The sequence below is a fragment of the Aegilops tauschii genome, chromosome 1 (assembly GCF_002575655.3).
Source record: "Aegilops tauschii subsp. strangulata cultivar AL8/78 chromosome 1, Aet v6.0, whole genome shotgun sequence".
Taxonomy (NCBI): Eukaryota; Viridiplantae; Streptophyta; class Magnoliopsida; order Poales; family Poaceae; genus Aegilops; species Aegilops tauschii.
In genome coordinates this window covers 246,440,872-246,459,539 of record NC_053035.3, presented here as the reverse complement: position 1 = coordinate 246,459,539, position 18,668 = coordinate 246,440,872, and the positions used below count along the sequence as shown (strand labels likewise).

Sequence of the window (18,668 nt, the reverse complement as noted above, 5' to 3'; positions counted from 1 at the left end):
TGGATCTGGGACTGCCTTCATCGGTGATGAATTATTGTTCGAGTGTATTGATCTTGTGGGGCCATCACACAGAGATTTTTGGACTGTCTACTGCAAGGTTTGCCCGACTCCTGTGAAGAAGAATCGATGACGGCGGCACGCCTTCGACTCACTACAATGTTGTAGTCGTCGCTAGATAGTCCATGCATCTTATTATAATTTTTGTAATTCTCGTGTTCTTTATACTGACATGATTGATTATGAAGATTAGAGTCTCTCAGAAAAAGGTGTGTACTTGTTGTTTATTGATTGATAGCACAACGACGTTCTTAAATAGCACCCTCCATTTATTTTTTCGCATTTCAGTGTAAGATAGTATCACGGGAGCGTTCAACACTTCCACTGCGTTTAAGTGTAAGATAGTACTCCCTCGGTTCATAATGCGGTGCATATAGATTTTTCTAAAAGTCAACTCTTACAAACTTTGATCAAATTATGAAGAAAAATATTTAAATCTAAAATACCAAACATATATCATTAGATTCATCATAACATGTTGTTTCATATTTTATATATTTTGTATTGTAGATAAGAATACTTTTTTTATAAACTTGGTCAAAGTTTACAAAGTTTAACTTTTCAAAAAATCGACATTATGAAATGGTGAAGTATCACACTAATGTTAACACTTCACTCCTCGCAAAAGAAAACACCTTCACTGACGTAGCCTCAGACAAGCAGGTAGGAAGATCACGACATGCTACCTGACAGCAGAAATATAGCTCAAACAACAAACAAATTGGAAGAAAATTCTTTTGAAAGAATAAAGGCACCGAATGAAGTACCAGCTTGGAGATAGCCAACCTGGGTTATTTCCATCACAGCCCACCTGGGCCTGGAAATAGCCTAACCCGTGCATGAAAGAAACACGATGACCATGAATCGAAGTCCAATGCAAACACCACTTCAAAGCATATGTTTCTGAGTTTTACATTCTGAACACCACAGATATGCAACAACACCTTCAAACAAGACAGACTATTCATCCATTTACAACATAAGCTATCCACACCACCATGCATGCACATTATTATTGCCATTATTTCTCTGGGGTTACAGCTTACCGATGCTTTGCTACGATTTACGAATGACTGGCTCGTCATCAGCAAGCTTCTAAAATGAGGAGGCAGGTTTATTTCCCGATTAGCATCTAATCCACCGATGTCAGCATCTCACACTGTGCACCAAACAGCCTCCCATAATCTTTCAGATCAAGCGATCTCACCTCATCCCGTCGCCAAAACCAGTCCTCATACCTATACCACCGCAAGATACCTTCATCCAGCATCATCCGCTGGCATGCGACACATTGTCTGCTTTGGCAGTGGTGGAACTCCCGCAGCCGGGAAGCTCTCTCGAGAGCTTTGTTATCTAGCTCATGAATCACTTGCCTACGCCCATTCGTGGCCATCTCAAACAGCAGGCAGTGGGAAATATTCAGAACCTCAAGATGCTCCAGCGAGTTCAGAACACATTGCAAGGCACCCATTGTCACCTTTGAGCAACGAAGGCTCAAGACTTTCAGCTTTGGAAGGTATGTGGTAACTGCTGAAGCAAATAGGAGATCAAATGAACCCATGATCTTGAGCTCTTTAAAGTTCTTGCAGCTATTGGCTAACCCCTCCATGATATATGGAGGATGACCAATGGTAGGCATAGTCAAGGACTCCAGCTCTCCCCACCTTTCAATAGCTTGGCATATTCCCGCCCTTGAAATGCGGTTCCATGCTGGCATAACCAATCGTTTTAGATTAGGAGATCTGTTAAACAAGGAGTACACAACTATTTACTGTTAGCGTTCCTCAATTTACAATGACACGCCATAAAACTTGAGCATCAAGAGCATTGTCAAGATATGATCAATGATATAAAACCATCCATTCAACTTAAAAAACATTCCTTGGACCTATTATAGATTCAATGGCTACACAGACATCTTCTATATCTAAATAGCTAGCCCCCACTAACATATTTCTCTCAACATGCAAGCATGCCACTTCATCATTCAACATGCATGGGAAAAGCCCACCTCAACATGCAACTATGCATAATAAAAATCCACCTCAACATGCAAACATGCATGCATGGAATTTTTAATTCCATTCTATTATGTTATTTACATTTAATTCTTATATTCGTTTAAAAACTATTATTTCAAATATTCATGCTTCATATAACCAAAACCTCATCGAAATATTGCAAAACATTCCCGCAACAACGTGCGGGGCATCATCTAGTTCTTCAAAACTGGCAGTGCAAGCCATGAAGATTAAAGGCAATAATATTTTAACCCCTCACCAATTTAATGTCTTAAGGTTGCTTTAATTACGAAGCTCATTGGGCACACGAGCTTCGTAATTAAAGCAACCTTTGTGAGATGTAATGCAGATTTAATATAGCGGAATACAGAAACAAAACATAAATAAAACTACGTAGCAAAGACTAGTTACCTTTGTGAGATGTAATGCAGGTGTTCATCTTTCATGTACAGATTGTAATGGAATATCATACAATTAACATTTCCACGGCTAATTGCCATTGCCACCCGTAGTATTTTTGCAAGCCTCTTGTCAGACCTGTCATCAACCCAAATATATGGAGATGCTCTTGTTTGAATGAAGTTGGATTTTAGAAGCCCAAAGTCAAGAGTGCCCCATATAAGTGGATCTGAACAGGCCAAACGCCATAAGCGGCAAACTTGAGATACTGGTGATAGCTCAACCAAGTTTAGCTCCTTAAATATCTTCACGAGAACATCAGTATCCATCTCCTCCCATCTTTTTCCCATCCATTTGCTCTCCCCCATTATTATCAAATCCTGAAAATCAACAAAAACACATCAATTGCTGAAAAGATCTGGCCAGGCTTCAGTCATATGCATGGCACTAATAAAAGCTTGTGCCCAAATATGAGTGTCCATGAACACATATGAATGAGTACACGTGATAAAATGAAACAAGTTAGTTCACAAAACGAACAGGAAATTGGCTCAATTACCACATATTCTATTTCTGGGATCAATGCAATAACTAGTGAGAAGAAGTATGGTGACCCTCGACATGCAAACAAATATGGTAAGCACTAGGTACAATGTGAGCCAGTTTTTTATATTTTATTCGATCACAATATAGCTCAAGTGTTGAATCCCTTCTAAATCTACGGTATTACAGTTTCTAAAACGATGATAAAACAAACAAAAAAGGCGTACCTACAAGCGTGTCTGAGGTTCGAGCTCCGAGTACATTAATTTTTAGTTCTTTATTTATGGAATTTTTTTTCCAAACCCGAGGGTCTGGTGGGTTCTAGATGAGTAGGGGAGATTGGGTGGAGTGGGGAGAGGACTAGTGAGTTCTAGATGGATGAGGGAGATGCGGATGGCATGGGGAGTGAACTCTTCCAAACAGGAGGGGTCTGGTGGGTTCTAGATAGATGAGGGAGATACGGATGGCGTGGCGAGTGAACTCTTCCAAACAGGAGGGGTCTGGTGGGTTCTAGATAGATGAGGGAGATGCGATAGTGTGGGGAGTGAACTCTTCCAAACAGGACAAGTCTGGTGGGTTCTAGATAGATGAGGAAGATTGGGGTGGAGTGGGAAGTGAACTCACCACCACCACCACCTAATTTTTTTTAAGGTAGCACAGATTTCATCTGGTTGTACATTTTTTCCCAAGTTGCCAAATGCGACCTAAGGATTATTGAGCTAAAACATAAAGTTAAACCAATCTGATCAAAGGATTAATTCTGAGATACTAAGGTGCTAACAACCACGATCAATTGTTACTTCCTGGAATGAGGCAACTTCTCCCTTCTTCCCAAACTTAACACAGTTTGACTTAGGATAAAACTTATGTGCCTTAGATTTTGGGAAGGGGGGAGTAGCTCTTGCACTACTGTAGATTGTTTTTCCACCTTCCGCTTTTTTATTAGGCCTACTTTGTTTTCCTTAGCCGCCTGTTGTTTGTTTTTGGATAACACCATCGTTGATGGCTTTGGCTCTGTAATCTGCGCGCAGAGTTTGTGTGCTCCTTCTAATACAAAATAAATAAATAGAAACAAATCAAACAGAGGCAGCAATGTACGCTCCAGCTAACTTCTAAACTAGGAAGGTAACTATAATAGTTTGTATCAGCTAGTTTTACATTAAAGACAGGAACGGGAATACTGCAGTTCATATGGAAACCTGAAGGAAATGTATGTTGAACCCAACAAAAAAAAGTAAAGTAATTCCACATTCTCTTTCAATGTCACCAACAAAATGTTGTGCTGTTTGTTACTAAGGCATGTACAGTTAGTGGAGCCGTGACTTGGTATGTACCAGAGCTTGACATGATATAAACAATTAAGATATTCAGCTTATCAGCTAGCCTGTTTCCACACCATACTAGCCAGTAAATATGAACCCAAAAGTAAATTCCAACCCATTCATCAAATGAGTTTAAACCAGCAGACTTTATTATGCATTATAACAAGTACATGCAGATTAAGAAGAATGGTAGATGCATACCATGCGTGCTTATGAAAGCTGAGTAACAAAGATAGATTTACAAAGAGAGAGTAGCCCACAAGAGATTTCAGCACTTTTAACTGGGGAAATGGGAAATGTGCTACTCCTGCAGCTAAGCAACCACCTTAAGAACATCCACCGAGTAACATTTTACGGTTGCAATAGCTGCAATTAAATAACAAAGCTGAAAGCACAAATTTATGGTAACAGTTGCGAATAGCCTACTCAGAAATGTAGTGACTACCGAATAGGAAGGAAATACAACTATAAAACTCTATTTCATCCCCAACAGAGAAGAAATACAACCTAAAAATCTCTTCAGAGAGGAGAAGGCGTATTTGAAGAAGGCCAAATCTATCACATTCACCACTAATCCACTGATCCTGTAACTGGTACAGGCGCCTCAAATGCAATTTTCACTGGGAATGATCCACAACACTGTGTATACACCTGTTTAACATTCCCTCCCTGGACAAGGTAGCCGCCTAATTTATTTTCTTCAATCAACAGGGGCCGGCCCCGCTCCGGTTCCATTTTCCATAGAAGACGAAACCAGTGACACAGGTTCAGAGCTTTGCCGCACAATTTACCATATAGTTGAACGGGTTAAAAACACAAGAACCTAACAATGAACGAATAGATCGTACTTTCCGACGAACACGCACAAAAGAATTCCAGCAGCGCGGTGATAAATGAGAGAAACTAGGCGATGTCCTCACAAATCGTACGAGCACCAAACCGACACGCAAACCGACGGACAGGAGCATGAATCTCGAACGATTCCATGATTTCCATACTCCCGAGGAGCACAATCCGTCAGCACCAACCAGCAATTCACGGCTAATCCAGCAACAGTGCGACGCGGAATCTCACGACGGATTCGGCCCAATTCCCCACGGCGTGGATTAGGGGGGCGCGAAATCGATCAGGCCTAGGGAAGCCAAGAGGGAGAGAGAGAGGAGTATTACCCGAATGGATCTGGCAGGGGGAGGAGGAAGCCAGGGCGCGACTAGCGCGGCCCCGACCGCGGCTGGCTCAGGAGGAGACCGAGGCCGGGGGATGATCCCGCGGCGGCGGCGGCTGCTGCCGATGAGCGGCGGAGGCTGGATCGGGATCTGCGAGGTGCCGTTGTGTCGGGCGTGGATCTCGTTCTCCCTCTCGGCCATCCTCAACCGGGTTGAAGAGAAAGAAGGGGGTAGCGGGCACGGGCGTATTGGTGGGCGTTAAATACAGCGTCGGCCTGTGTTTTTGGATAATATCACCACTGATGGCTTTGGCTCTCTAATCTGTGTGCAGCTTTTGTGTGCTCCTTCTAATACATCAAAAAAAGATCAAAAAAATCAAACGGAGGCAGCAATGCATGCTAGAGCTAACTTCTAAAGTAGGGAGGTAACTTAATAGTTTGTATTCAGCTAACTTTTCATCAAAGACAGGAATGAGAATACATAGTGCAGGTGCAGCTCATATGGAAACCTGAATTTACGTAGGTTGAACCTAACAAAAGAGTAAAGTAATTCCCCATCCGCTTTCAATGCCGCCAATAAAATGTTGTGCTGTTTGTTACTAAGGTATGTACAGTTAGTGGAGCCGTGACTTGATAAGTACCAGAATTTGACTTGATTTGAACAATTAAGGTATTCAACTTATCAGCTAGCCTGTTTCCACACCATACTAGCCAGTAAAGATGAACCCAAAAGTAAACTCCAACCCATTCATCAAGGGTGTTTAAAGGCCAACTCCAACGCGGCAACCCATTTTGTCCGCTTTGGTCCATTTGGGTCCACGAGACCAAAAACCACGGCCCAACGCGCCGACGCAAACCCAAATTCTGTTCGCTCGGTGTCCGTCTCAGACACACTTTCGCCCCAAATTTGGGCCCAATTTGCGTCCACACGGACACGAGACAAACGCGCCACGCGTCCAGTCGGTATCTGCTTCGGGCTCGCACATGGGTCGCCCAACCACCACCGACCGGTCCTATTAAATTCCACGCGTGCGCTCGGGCCCGCACGTCCTTCAACAAAACCAGTCCACGCCCGTCCTTTTTAATGCTTTCCTCCCCAATCCTCTTCTTCCTCTTGTCCCCCATCCGCCCGACAACCCAGCCCTAGTCGCTGCCACCATGGGGTTCTGGAAGAATGACCACAAGGCCGGCAGCTCATCGAGGTGACGCCGCCCGGCCAACTTCACCATGGCGCTGCCAGGTGCTGAGCCATGGCCACGCTTTCGCCTATGCATGCCGGTGCACCGCTGCCAGTACTTCTGGGAGCATCGCGTGTCGGTGCCGTGGCCCGACGTGAACCTGCCACACGGGTGGCACCTCAATCCCGACAGGGTTCCGATGCCGGCGGTCCCGACCTCAGACCACGCGCCGCCGTGCTCAACTCCTGTCCGACCTCTGCCACGACCCAGCATACGCAGTGGATTCGCCAAACTGGAGCGCATGGTTCACCACCGAGCACGAGGAGCTACGCCGGTTGTCCTTCGATCATGCGCTCCATGCACCTGCTTCACCACCGCTCCATGGCGCTGCCAGGTGCTGAGCCATGGCCACGCTTTCGCCTATGCATGCCGGTGCACCGCTACCAGTACTTCTGGGAGCATCGCGTGTCGGTGCCATGGCCCGACGTGAACCTGCCGCACGGGTGGCACCTCAATCCCGACAAGGTTCCGATGCTGGCGGTGCCGACCTCAGACCACGCGCCGCCGTGCTCAACTCCTGTCCGACCTCTGCCAGGACCTAGCATATGCAGTGGATTCGCCAAACTGGAACGCATGGTTCACCACCGAGCACGAGGAGCTACGGCGGTTGTCCTTTGATCATGCGCTCCATGCACCTGCTTCACCACCGCTGAAGGAGGATCAGGAGGAGGAGGAGAAGGCCTACATTGTGGGCCCTCGAGGAGGCAGAGAAGAGGGCCACCGAGGAGTCCGAGCTCAACGAGCTCGCCAGGTGGCCTGGCCTTGCGCAGGCGCTGGCCGATTTGGCGGCCGGAATGCAAGCGAACGCGCCCCCACCGCCGCCAGCACCGCCCACGCCTGAGGCTGCGCAAACGTGGTTGTGGCCGAGCATGGTGCCGGTGTACGTCTCGTGCCCGGCCGTGTGGGTGGGCGCGACCGACAAGGAGGCCGAGCACCTGGCGAAGGGCGAGCGGCAGGCGGCTGAGCGTGAGATGGAAGCTGAGCGGCAGGCGGAGCAGCAGCAGGCAGCAGTGCTGGCAGCCTTCCAGCAGGTGTTCCCGTGGATGGAGGCTCCGGTCTACATCGACCTGACCATGACCAAGGAGGGCGACGCCGATGCCACCTAGATCTACCGCCCACCACTGGCTGTTTTTTTTTCTATGTTTTTATCTAATGTTTTTTAGTTTTACTTAATGAAAACTAGAGTTGCTGCCTTTTTCATTTTTTAAAAATATATTCAAAATCTGTCCTTCCGCGAATGCAAATGTGAAATGCGTCCGTCCGCGTTGGGCGCACCTACAGGCCAGCGCACAAAAACGGACATTGGCGTCTGCCGAGCCGAGCCAAACGGACAAAAAGCAGACAAAATCCGCATCCGTTTGGGTCGCTGCGTTGGAGTTGGCCTAAACCAGCAGACTTTATTGTGCATTAGAACAAGTACATGGAGATTAAGATGAAAAGGTACATACATACAATGCATACTTACAAATCCTATATATATAAGCAAAACAAAGATACATTAAAAAGAGAAAGCAGCCCTTTTAACTGGAGAAATGGGAGCGCCATGAAGGCTTTCCCTAAAAAAAAGAAACTGGCGAAATGGGAAATGTGCTACTCCCACAGCTAAACAACCACCTTAAGAGACCTCCGCTGAGTAACATTTTCCGGTTGCAATAGCTGGAACGAAATAACAAAGCTGAAAGCCCAAATTCATAGTTACAGTTGCGATAGCCTACTCAGAATTGTAGTGGAATAGGAAGGAAATGCAACTATATAACTCTAGTTCATCCACAATATAGAAGAAATACAACCTAAAAATCTCTTGAGAGAGGAGAAGGGGTATTTGAAGAAGGTCGAATCTTATCACATTCACCACTAATCCACTGATCCCGTGACTGGCACAGGTGCCATAAATGCAATTTTCACTGGGGATGATCCCCCCGCCCCTTGACAAGGTAGCCCCCAATTTTTTCTTCAATGGGTCTGGCCTCGCCCCCGTTCCATTTTCGATAGAAAACAAAACCAGTGACACACGGTTCGGAGTTTTGCCGCACAATCTACCGTAGAGTGAAACGGGGGAAAACACAAGAACCTAACAATGAACGAATGGATCGTGTTTTCCGACGAACACGCGCAAAGAGAATTTCAGCAGCGCAAGGACAAATGAGAGAAACTAGGCGATGTCCATCCCACGAACCATACGAGCACCAAAACCGACACGCGAACCGACAGACAGACAGGAGCATGAATCTCGAACAATTCCATCGTTCCCATACTCCTAGGAGCGCAATCCGTCAGCACCAACCGACCACCAGACCCGCGCGAACTCATGGGCGGCGGAGGAACCAACCGTATCGACACCAGTTGCGCGCGGGCAGACATCAGGCAATTCACGGCTAATCCAGCGACGGCGAGAGGCGGACGCGGAGTCCCGCGACGGGTTCGGCCCAATTCCCCGCGGCGCGGACTAGGGGGGCGCGAAATCGATCGGGCCTAGGGAAGCCAGGAGGGAGAGTGAGGGAGAGAAGTATTACCCGAATGGATCTCCGGGGGCAGGGGGAGGAGGAAGCCGGTGCGCGACCGGCGCGGCCCCGACGGGCGCTGGCTCGGGAGGAGGAGATCGGGGCCGGGAGCTGGTCCGGCGGCGGCCACCGGTGGCGACGAGCGGCGGAGGCTGGGTCGGAAACTGCGGGGCGTCACGGTGTCGGGCATGGGTCTCGCTCTCCCCCTCGGCCTACTCAACCGGGGCGAAGAGAACGAAGCGGAGCGGGCGCGTGCGTATTGCTGGGCGTTAAGTACCGCGTCGGCCTGCCTCAGCCTGGCTGTGGTCGCTGCTGTTGAATTCCCGTGGAACGGAACGGTTTGTTAAGGCGACGTTAATTGCGTTCCAATGATGCTGGACGCATTGGCTTGGCTTGGCTTGATCAGATCGTCGCGCCTTCCTCCCACCCGATCCTGCAACCTGGCAGTAGAGCTGGAACGTGTGAGACTCTCCTCTGGACGTGGGAACCGGGCAGAGGGAAAAGGAGCCAGCCCCTTTCAGCAGTCCAGCCGATGGTCTCGTCGCCAGCGGAGGCCGGTGGAGCGTGCGGCGAACGCGGCTTTTTCCGGACGCCGATCGCCCGGGCAAGTGGGGGACGAATATGCCTCGCTGCCGCTGCCTTTTCTTTCTTCCACGCGGACGGCCGGGGAGGCCGACAAAAGGCGCCCTCTCTCCCTTCCGTCCCCTCCCCTGCGGTGACCGCCTCAGCTGTCCCTCTCTCTGCGACGTCACCCTGCTGCCGTCTCTCCCTCCCGTCTACTTTTCCGAGATTGATAGATAGATAGATTTTGCCTGCCGGTGGTAAGCTGTTTTTCCTCGCTTCTTTCTCTGCCAGGTATCTGCTTTTGCGTGATGCGTTCGATGCCTCGCACTGACTTCCTCGGTCATGTTATCTTCCTGCGAAGATCTCTCTGCCATGGTGCATCGCCTGACGTCAGAGTCAAACGAAAATGACACGAGGGCATGGCTTTGGCTAACACGTGCAGTAGTGTTGAAAACCATGTGCACAAATTTTTCTCAAAACTATTTGGACACTATATCTGCAGCTTTATTAGATTTTGGTCAAAATCGTGGTTTGGGGACCAAATCAGTATGCCAAGATGGTAATTTTTTGTGAAAACGGGGGGATTAGACATGTGATGTGTTCTGTTTTAAACACCTGATGTAAGAACACCCATGTGATGTGATTGTATCGACTCTATCCCTGCTTGCGTGTCAAAGTATGTTACTCCCTACCCTCTTAATTGCATAGTTACTCTTTTAAATTTGTCATCGACAATGATCCATCATATCTGGGTGTTTCCCCCATTATGGTATCGAGGTTACATTTTCTGAATCAATGTTGCGTAAAAGTGCTCCCCGGACCCCTTTTTCTAAACGGAAGCAAAAGATTTGCCTTATATATAATTAAAAAGGGAATAAAGTTTGAGTTACAAGGTCCCCACAACCATCAACAAGATTACTCTCCCAACAACAATGACCCTAATTTCTTACTCTTCCCAACAACAATGACCCTAATTTCTTTTGCATGCGCGGTACCAAAGCTTCATTTCGTCGACGACCATGTTAAGCAAGATCGCAGGGGGGTGCTTTTATGGGAGAAGAAGTGTTTCTCTCATTCCAAATTGACCAAGAAACAAGCATGGTTAGGATGGTCATGGCCTTCCTATTGGGGATGCCAAGACCGAACCGTTAGCCCACCAATCCTCGACATTGTGCTCAAGGTACCATGATGATGTGTCAATGCTGTCAAGTTGCGGTTTTTCTATGACCATATTCCAAAGGCGGAGAGTGAACCGCCACTTGAAGAAGAGGCGGTTGCTGGATTCTTGCACCCTCTTGCAAAGTGGGCAAAGACCACAATTTGACCACCCTTACTTGTCTAGTCTATCGGTGGCCCAAATTCGATCTTGGATTGCCAACCACGAGAAAATTTAACTTTTGGTGGTGCCCAAACTTTCGACACGGTATGCTCCATCGAAGAAAGAATCTTCCCAAGGAACTGAGCCTTGTACACAGAAGTTGTCAAGTAGTGCCCGCACTAGTCGTGTGCTTCCACACAATGTCATCCTGGGTGTGCTCATCAAGATGCGCCTCATGGAGAAGCATCCAAAGCGTGAAAAATTTGTGAAATGTGTTGGATGGAGATAATGGTAGAAGGCGATGTTGAAGATCCAAGCATTGTCTCATAGAGCGTCTCTAACTTTCCAGTTATTTATCGAGGATGCCTCGAAGATAAGAGGTGCAATATCCATGGGTCTACGCCCAAGAAGCCAATGGGAGCTCTGAAAGGATCGATATAGTTGACTAGAGGGGGGTGAATAGGCAACTAACAATTTTTAGCTTCTCTTTACCAATTTAAACTTTGCATCAAAGTAGGTTGTCTAGATATGCAACTAGGTGAGCAACCTATATGATGCAACAACAACAAGCACACAAGCAACCAAGGGACACAACACAATATAAGCTTGCACAAGTAAAGGTAAGAGATAAACAAGAGTGGAACCGGTAGAGACGAGGATGTGTTACCGAAGTTCCTTTCCTTTGAGAGGAAGTACGTCTCCGTTGGAGCGGTGTGGAGGCACAATGCTCCCCAAGAAGCCACTAGGGCCACCGTATTCTCCTCACGCCCTCACACAATGCGAGATGTCGTGATTCCACTATTGGTGCCCTTGGAGGCGGCGACCGAACCTTTACAAACAACGTTGGGGCAATCTCCACAACTTAATTGGAGGCTCCCAACGAAACCACGTAGCTTCACCACAATGGAATGTGGCTCCGAGGTGACCTCAACCGTCTAGGGTGCTCAAACACCCAAGAGTAACAAAATCCACACAAGAAAGTATGGGGGAATCAAATATCCTTTGGTGGAAGTGTAGATCTAGGTCTCCTCCTTCAATCCCTAGCAAATCAACAAGTTTGAGTGGCTAGAGAGAGAGATCAGGCAAGAAAGCTTGAAGGGCATTAATGGTGGAGAGAGAGAGAGGCAAGAGCTGAATGTGGTAGGTGGAAGAACCTCCTATATATAGCAAACCCTAAAATCCAACCGTTACTGCGAAAACAGCACTGCAGCGGTACAACCGCTCATTACCCCGGTACAACCGGGATTCATGGTTACACTGCAGAAAACCTGACAGGCGGTAGTACCGGTTGTGAAGAACAACCGGAACAACCGCTCGGCCACCGCTCGACCACCGCTTTGAAATAGTAGGGAGTCACCCCTGTGAGCGGTGATTGAGCGGTAGTGCGCCGGTGCAACCGCCTGGCCCTGGTACCCTGGGTGGCTAAGTCCTAAGCGGTAGAACCGCTTAGGGCACTGGTGGTACCGGTGTGCGGAGCACAACCGGAACAAACGGGCCACCACCGCCCAAGTACCACATCAAAACATAATCATGTCCGGTTGTTGAGCGATACCTGGCCGGTTTAACCGCCAAAGAACTCCATAGATATTTTTAAGCGTGGTGGCGGTACCACCGCCCGGGGGCAGCGGTACAGCCGCTTGGTCATATACTAGGAAGTTCAACCCCGGGGTATCACCCCTGGGGTGGTGGTTGGGCCGGTACCAAGGGCCAGCGGTACAACTGCTCGAGCGAGCAGTACATCCGCTGAGAGATCACCGCAACAGTTGAAAATAAGGAGAGCTCTCTCTCAAGCAAGGAACGGAAGGCAAAGGTGGGTGAGGAAAATGTGTACGTGCAATGATTCACCCAACTCCTTCCGATGTGGGTTCCCTCTTAATAGTACGGGTTTCCTACGACCAAAGAGATAAACACGTAGACAAACACCGTCTTCGATCTTTTCCTTCCAGAGAGAATACCAAATCGAAGCAAGCCTAATCACCGAGAACCTGAAGCACTTAACACAAGATTAGACCAACAGAGAGTTGTCATCATCATCCGAAACACAAAGTAGGGAAATGACCTTACAATCTCCCCCTTTTTTGGTGGATGATGATAACAATTTGCAAAGGAGAGGTCTCAAAAATATAGACGGGACTCCCCCTAGATGTGTGCACTATTTTGAATTTTCTTTTGGAATGCAAAGGCACTCATTAGGAGCAAGACTCCCCCTAGATTTTATAGACCCACAACACTACTAGACATGCGAAGATAAGCAGTAAGCGCATAATAAAGACTTCAAGGATAACTGACATTAATGATAGATAGAGTAGCACATGTCTCACGCCATGCAAGATGAGATAAGAAACAAGGTCCATAAACTGAAGTTCAACACCAAGCACGAAAAACACAAACCCAAGCAAATCCCATGCAAATCCCGAGACCTAATAGAACTCTCTCCCCCTTTGGCATCAAGACACCAAAAAGGAAAAGAGCGAAGCTAGCGCCCCAGAGCTCAATAGTCCTCCTCTGACTCCTCGGTCACATCTGGATCCTCATCATCATCAGACTCCTCATCATCGTCCTTGTCAGCGTCCTCCATGATATCATCATCAGCAGCAAAGGAGGTAGAAGGCTGGCGAGGAGCCTCATCATCAGACCATGTGCTGTGCGCAGAGATCCACCGGTCCTCAGGGGTGATGCTCTTCTCAGATCCACTCTTGATAGGCATGTTGAGGTGTTTCATCATAGCAATCTGACGATGCCTGGCAAGCTTCTCATTGACATGGGCCTCATACATCTTCTTATGAATGTCGGTATGAAGGCAGAAAGTCTTCTTCACTTTAGCAGTGAGCTTGGTCACCCAAGAGGGCTTGGCCCCTGGATCCAGCTCAAAGTCCTCATCATCTGAACTAGCATAGACATCCTCGGGACCATTGGCAGGAAAGTGAGGCTCGGCATGCTTCTTCTTCTTGAGTTGCTTGACCTCATGCACGGTGAGGTTATCTGGGGAAGTGAGACGCTCTCCAGGGCGGCGAACAGCCCACACTGAGTTCATAAAGCACATGACAAAAGGAGCATAAATGGGGACCTTTCTGTATATGACCATGTTGTACATCTCGTGCCACATCCAGTTGGACACATCAAAAGTAGCACCAGAGCCCACCTTGGTCTTCATAGCAACAAGCAAGTCAACAAGGTACCCATAGACTTCATCCTGATTTCCAACCTTGGGCAAAAGCACATTGCGGAACACCCGATGCATGATATAATAGACCTTCTAAAGATCCTTGGATTCTCCAATAATGCCTCATCCACGAATGTATAGAGGATCAAGTTTCTCCTTAGGCATAGAATGGGGATGGTCGTGAGGACGAATGCCACCATTCCCTTCGAGGCCGATATCCTCATACCCAATGGCATTGCAGAAAGCCCTCCAGGGCACTTGAAATAGCTCATCACGACACATGAACGAGAGAGTGCAAGCGTCATCTTCTCCAAAGTGAACAGTGGCATAAAACCGATGAATGAGTTGAACATCAAAGTCACAGTTGACAGACATGAGCTTGACCAAATCAAACTCCTCACAAAGAGCCAAAGCCTCACCAAAATACTCCAAGTTGCCCCTCCAATGATCAAGATAGATGGTCCACTGCTTGGCATACCTATTCTTATTGTGCTAAAAAAGTTCATGAACGATCCTCACTTGCATCTCATTCCGGAACTGAAAGGTGGTCCAACGAGGCGCAATGGGAACCTCGTATGGATTTTTTGTCCGGAAGGCTTCCCAATCCTTTGCTTTCCACCGGTGCAAGGGCATAACCACACGTTGCTTGGCAGCGGCAGACTTCTCACAACGAGTGGGCTTGGTGGGAATCACAACTTCTTCTTCTTCATCAGTCTCAACCGGGCGCTTGCATCTCCGAGCCCTCTTCTTGGTCTTGCTACGAGGAGCAGAGCGAGAACCAGAGCCACCTGCACACACACACACGGGAAGAACACAAGAAACCCAACAAAGATGAGAGGATTGCACACACGAGCATAGGAATAGATTGCTTGTGAAACAGAGAAGATAGAACAGTGCTACGTGGTTCAGACATCGCGGTTGTACCGGGTCTACAACCGGTAGTACCGCTCCAGTGGTTGTACCGCCCCTAGAGGCGGTAGAACCGCTGGGAGAGCAGCACTACTAGTTGTAGAAAGACTATCCATGAGATTTGAATCAAACTAACAATATTCTAACTTCTAAGAAATGCAAACAAGGCAGGAGGCATATATAGATCTCTTCCACCCAATAGTTTGAACAATAAACGCGGAATGTCAAGTAATGCCCTAGAAGAAGGGAAACCCTAGGGAGAAGAAAACAGGGCATTACCGGCATCCGTGGGAAGAGATCGGGAAGGAGGGGGCCTCCACGGAGCGGATCCACCAAGACCCCACGGATCCGAAGTGCGACGAGCACTCCGAGGCAGGGGCAATGGCGACTGGCGGCTAGGGCAGGAGATGGAGGAGGAAAGGGGATGAAGGGAAAAGAAAACTCTTCGGCCCCGACCCTATATATATGCCCACAGACGCGAAGCGGTTGTACCGCTCCTAGGAGTGGTTGCACTCCTTCCTGATACAAACCAGTGGTTGCAGGCGGTACTTCCGTTGCCTGGAAGGCAGCAATAGTACCGCCTGTAACCGAGTAGTAGTACCGGCCAGGAGCACGACCTGGGGTCGAGCGGTGGAACCGCTTAGACACCCCTGGGAGTCCTCCTGGGACGGTACAAACCGAGTGTACCAGCGGTTGAACCGCTCGGGCCACCGGTTGTACCGCCCAGCCAGCATTACCCATACCAAGATCAAGATGTGTGCAATTGGATTAGATGTTTAAGAGGTAGAGAAAGGCTTGGGATGGAGAAAGACACTGGAATATGGTGTGATGATCTCCAAGAGCAAGAAGCAACCAACGAGAAAAACCACAACTTGGAGATCACAACACCTAGGACCTAATAAAGGACTAGGCAAGAGCGAAAAAGACCCAAGGAAACCAACTCCAACTCCCCTTCGAAAAGGAAGGGCGGTGGCCGAGGCCACCTATGTTTGAGTGTAAAGGCATGGCACGGCGAAGATTTTAACCTTGGGCCCATGATCAAAACTCATCTTTAAAGCACAAGTACCATCAAAAATGGGTAATGTGAAAGACTTAATCAATTTATGCATAATGGGGGGAGGAAAAGTTCATTGAGAGAACAATACTCCCCCTATGTACATGCCTACACCTAGAACAAGACATCACGATGAGTATGGTGGGGTGTGCAAAGGTTCAAGCCACATTGCTTGAATTAATGACATTTAGCTCATGCCTTAACTCGTGAAATCTTGCTTCATCCAATGGCATCGTGAAGATATCTACAAGGTTATCATGAGTGTTGACATAGTTGAGCTTGATCTCCCCTTGCCTAATATGATCTCGGATGAAATGATACCGTATCTCAATATGCTTCGTCTTGAAGTGTTGCACCGGGTTGAGAGAAATCTTGATGGCACTTTCATTGTCACACCAAAGAGGCACTTTGTCACAAATGACACCGTAATCCTTTAAAGTTTGCCTCATCCATAGAAGTTGTGCACAACAACTACCGGCGGCCACATACTCCGCTTTGGTGGACGAGAGAGACACACAACTTTGCTTCTTAGAAGACCAACTCACCAAAGAGCAACCAAGAAATTGGCACCGTCCGAAAGTTGACTTCCTATCCACTTTGTCTCCCGCCCAATCTGAGTCCGAAAAGCCCACAAGGTTGAAGTTTGCTCCTATTGGGTACCATAAGCCAAAGTTTGGGGTATGAGCCAAATATCGAAAGATTCGCTTGACCGCCACATAGTGGCTTTCCTTAGGTGCGGCTTGAAACCGTGGACAAATTCCCACACTCAACATGATATCCAGTCTAGATGCACAAAGGTAAAGCAAGGAGCCAATCATGGAGCGATATACCTTTTGATCCACCGCTTTACCATTGGGATCTATGTCAAGTTAGCATTTGACGGGCATTGGACTGGAAGCTGGCTTCACATCACTTAGCTTGAATCTCTTGAGCATGTCTTGAGTATATTTGGCTTGGTTGATGAAGGTTCCTTCTCTTCTTTGCTTGATTTCGAACCCGAGAAAGAACTTCAACTCTCCCATCATGGACATCTTGAACTTCAAGGTCATGAGAGCGGCAAATTCCTCATTGAAAGCTTTGTTAGGGGAACCAAAGATAATATCATCAACATATAGTTGGCATACAAACAACTCCCCTTTGACCTTCTTAGTAAAAAAGAGTGGGGTCGATTTTCCCAATTTCAAACCCACGATCTTGCAACAACTCGGTAAGGTGCTCATACATGCACGTGGGGTGTGTTTAAGGCCATATAGTGCCTTATCGAGTTGGTACACATGATCGGGAAAATAGGGATCCTCGAACACCGGGGGTTGTTTGACATACACCAACTCATTAATAGGGCCATTAAGAAAAGCACTCTTCATGTCCATTTGTTGCAACTTGAAGTTATGATGAGACGTATAAGCAATCAACAGACGAATAGATTCAAGGCGAGCAACGGGAGAAAAGGTTTCACCATAGTCGATACCCTCGACTTGGGAGTAGCCATGTGCTACCAACCGAGCCTTGTTGCGAACAATGATTCCATGAGCATCTTGCTTGTTCTTGAATATCCACTTGGTTCCAATGACATTATGGTTCCCCGTTGGTCTCGGCACCAATCTCCACACCTTGTTGTGCTCGAAGTTGTTGAGTTCTTCATGCATGGCATTAAGCCAATCCGGATCCTCGAGCGCCCCATAGACCTTTTGGGGTTCAACACAAGAAACAAACGCGTGATGTTCACAATAGTTTGCTAATTGCCTACGAGTGCTTACCCCCTTTCTTAAGCTTCCAAGCACATTCATCATGAGATGATATTTGGTAGTGAGCTTGGATGCAATCTTGGCGGCACGACGCTCCAATTCCTCCTCAGGAGAGAGTTGAGAAGCGGTAACTTGATCATCTTGAGCTTGTTCTTGATCTTGAGCCTGCTCTTGATCTTGAACTTGCTCGGTGGTGAGAACTCGACCTTGGGCATCACTTGGTGGATCACCACCAACTTGAGGTTGAATTGCCCTTGATCTTGTTCATTTGGTTGAGGGACTTCACTTTGTTCTTCGGAAGCATGTGGGTCTTGGGTTGGTGATGGTTCCACTTGAGTGGAACATTGTCCTTCTCCTTCGGCCACAAGGGGTTCCTCAATGGGTAGGATATGACCAACACCCATTCTTCTTATGGCTTGGGGAGGAATTTCATCACCTACGTCATAAGTACCACTTTGCTCCACTTGGGAGCCGTTATTCTCATCAAACTCCATGTTACACGTCTCCTCAATAAGTCCCGTGGACTTATTAAGGACACAGTAAGCATGAGAGTTTGTATCATAACCAACAAATATGCCCTCATGAGCTCTAGCCTCAAATTTAGACAAGCGAACACCTTTCTTGAGAATGAAACACTTACACCCGAACACCCGGAAGTACTTGAGGTTG

At 47.6% G+C, this 18,668-nt stretch overlaps 1 protein-coding gene across 3 annotated transcripts; it reads right to left on the bottom strand.

Annotated features, from left to right (window-relative positions):
* Window positions 1–923: 923 nt before the first annotated feature.
* On the bottom strand, window positions 924–9,681 carry LOC109773667 (F-box/LRR-repeat protein At3g48880). 3 transcript variants are annotated; one of them, XM_020332376.3, is made up of 3 exons: window positions 9,259–9,681; window positions 2,490–2,857; window positions 924–1,799 (listed from the first exon to the last, which is right to left on the bottom strand). In XM_020332376.3, exons 2-3 carry the CDS (start codon window positions 2,843–2,845, stop codon window positions 1,190–1,192), a joined length of 966 nt encoding a protein of 321 aa, XP_020187965.1. In that variant the 5' UTR covers window positions 2,846–2,857; window positions 9,259–9,681; the 3' UTR covers window positions 924–1,189. The 3 variants fall into 3 exon arrangements, with proteins under 3 accessions (XP_020187965.1, XP_040258678.1, XP_040258679.1); XM_040402744.3 differs by lacking the exon at window positions 9,259–9,681 and adding an exon at window positions 5,512–5,746; XM_040402745.3 differs by lacking the exon at window positions 9,259–9,681 and adding an exon at window positions 4,544–4,683.
* Window positions 9,682–18,668: the final 8,987 nt, after the last annotated feature.

Bases quoted from the DNA above. Each gene is read 5' to 3' on its own strand.
- LOC109773667 (XM_040402744.3), bottom strand. From the start codon at position 5,709: ATGGCCGAGAGGGAGAACGAGATCCACGCCCGACACAACGGCACCTCG. The intron at 2,858-5,511 runs GTAATACTCCTC...GTTGATTTTCAG, and splicing joins CCCCTGCCAGATCCATTCGG to GATTTGATAATAATGGGGGA. The intron at 1,800-2,489 runs GTAACTAGTCTT...CTTGTTTAACAG, and splicing joins CTGCATTACATCTCACAAAG to ATCTCCTAATCTAAAACGAT.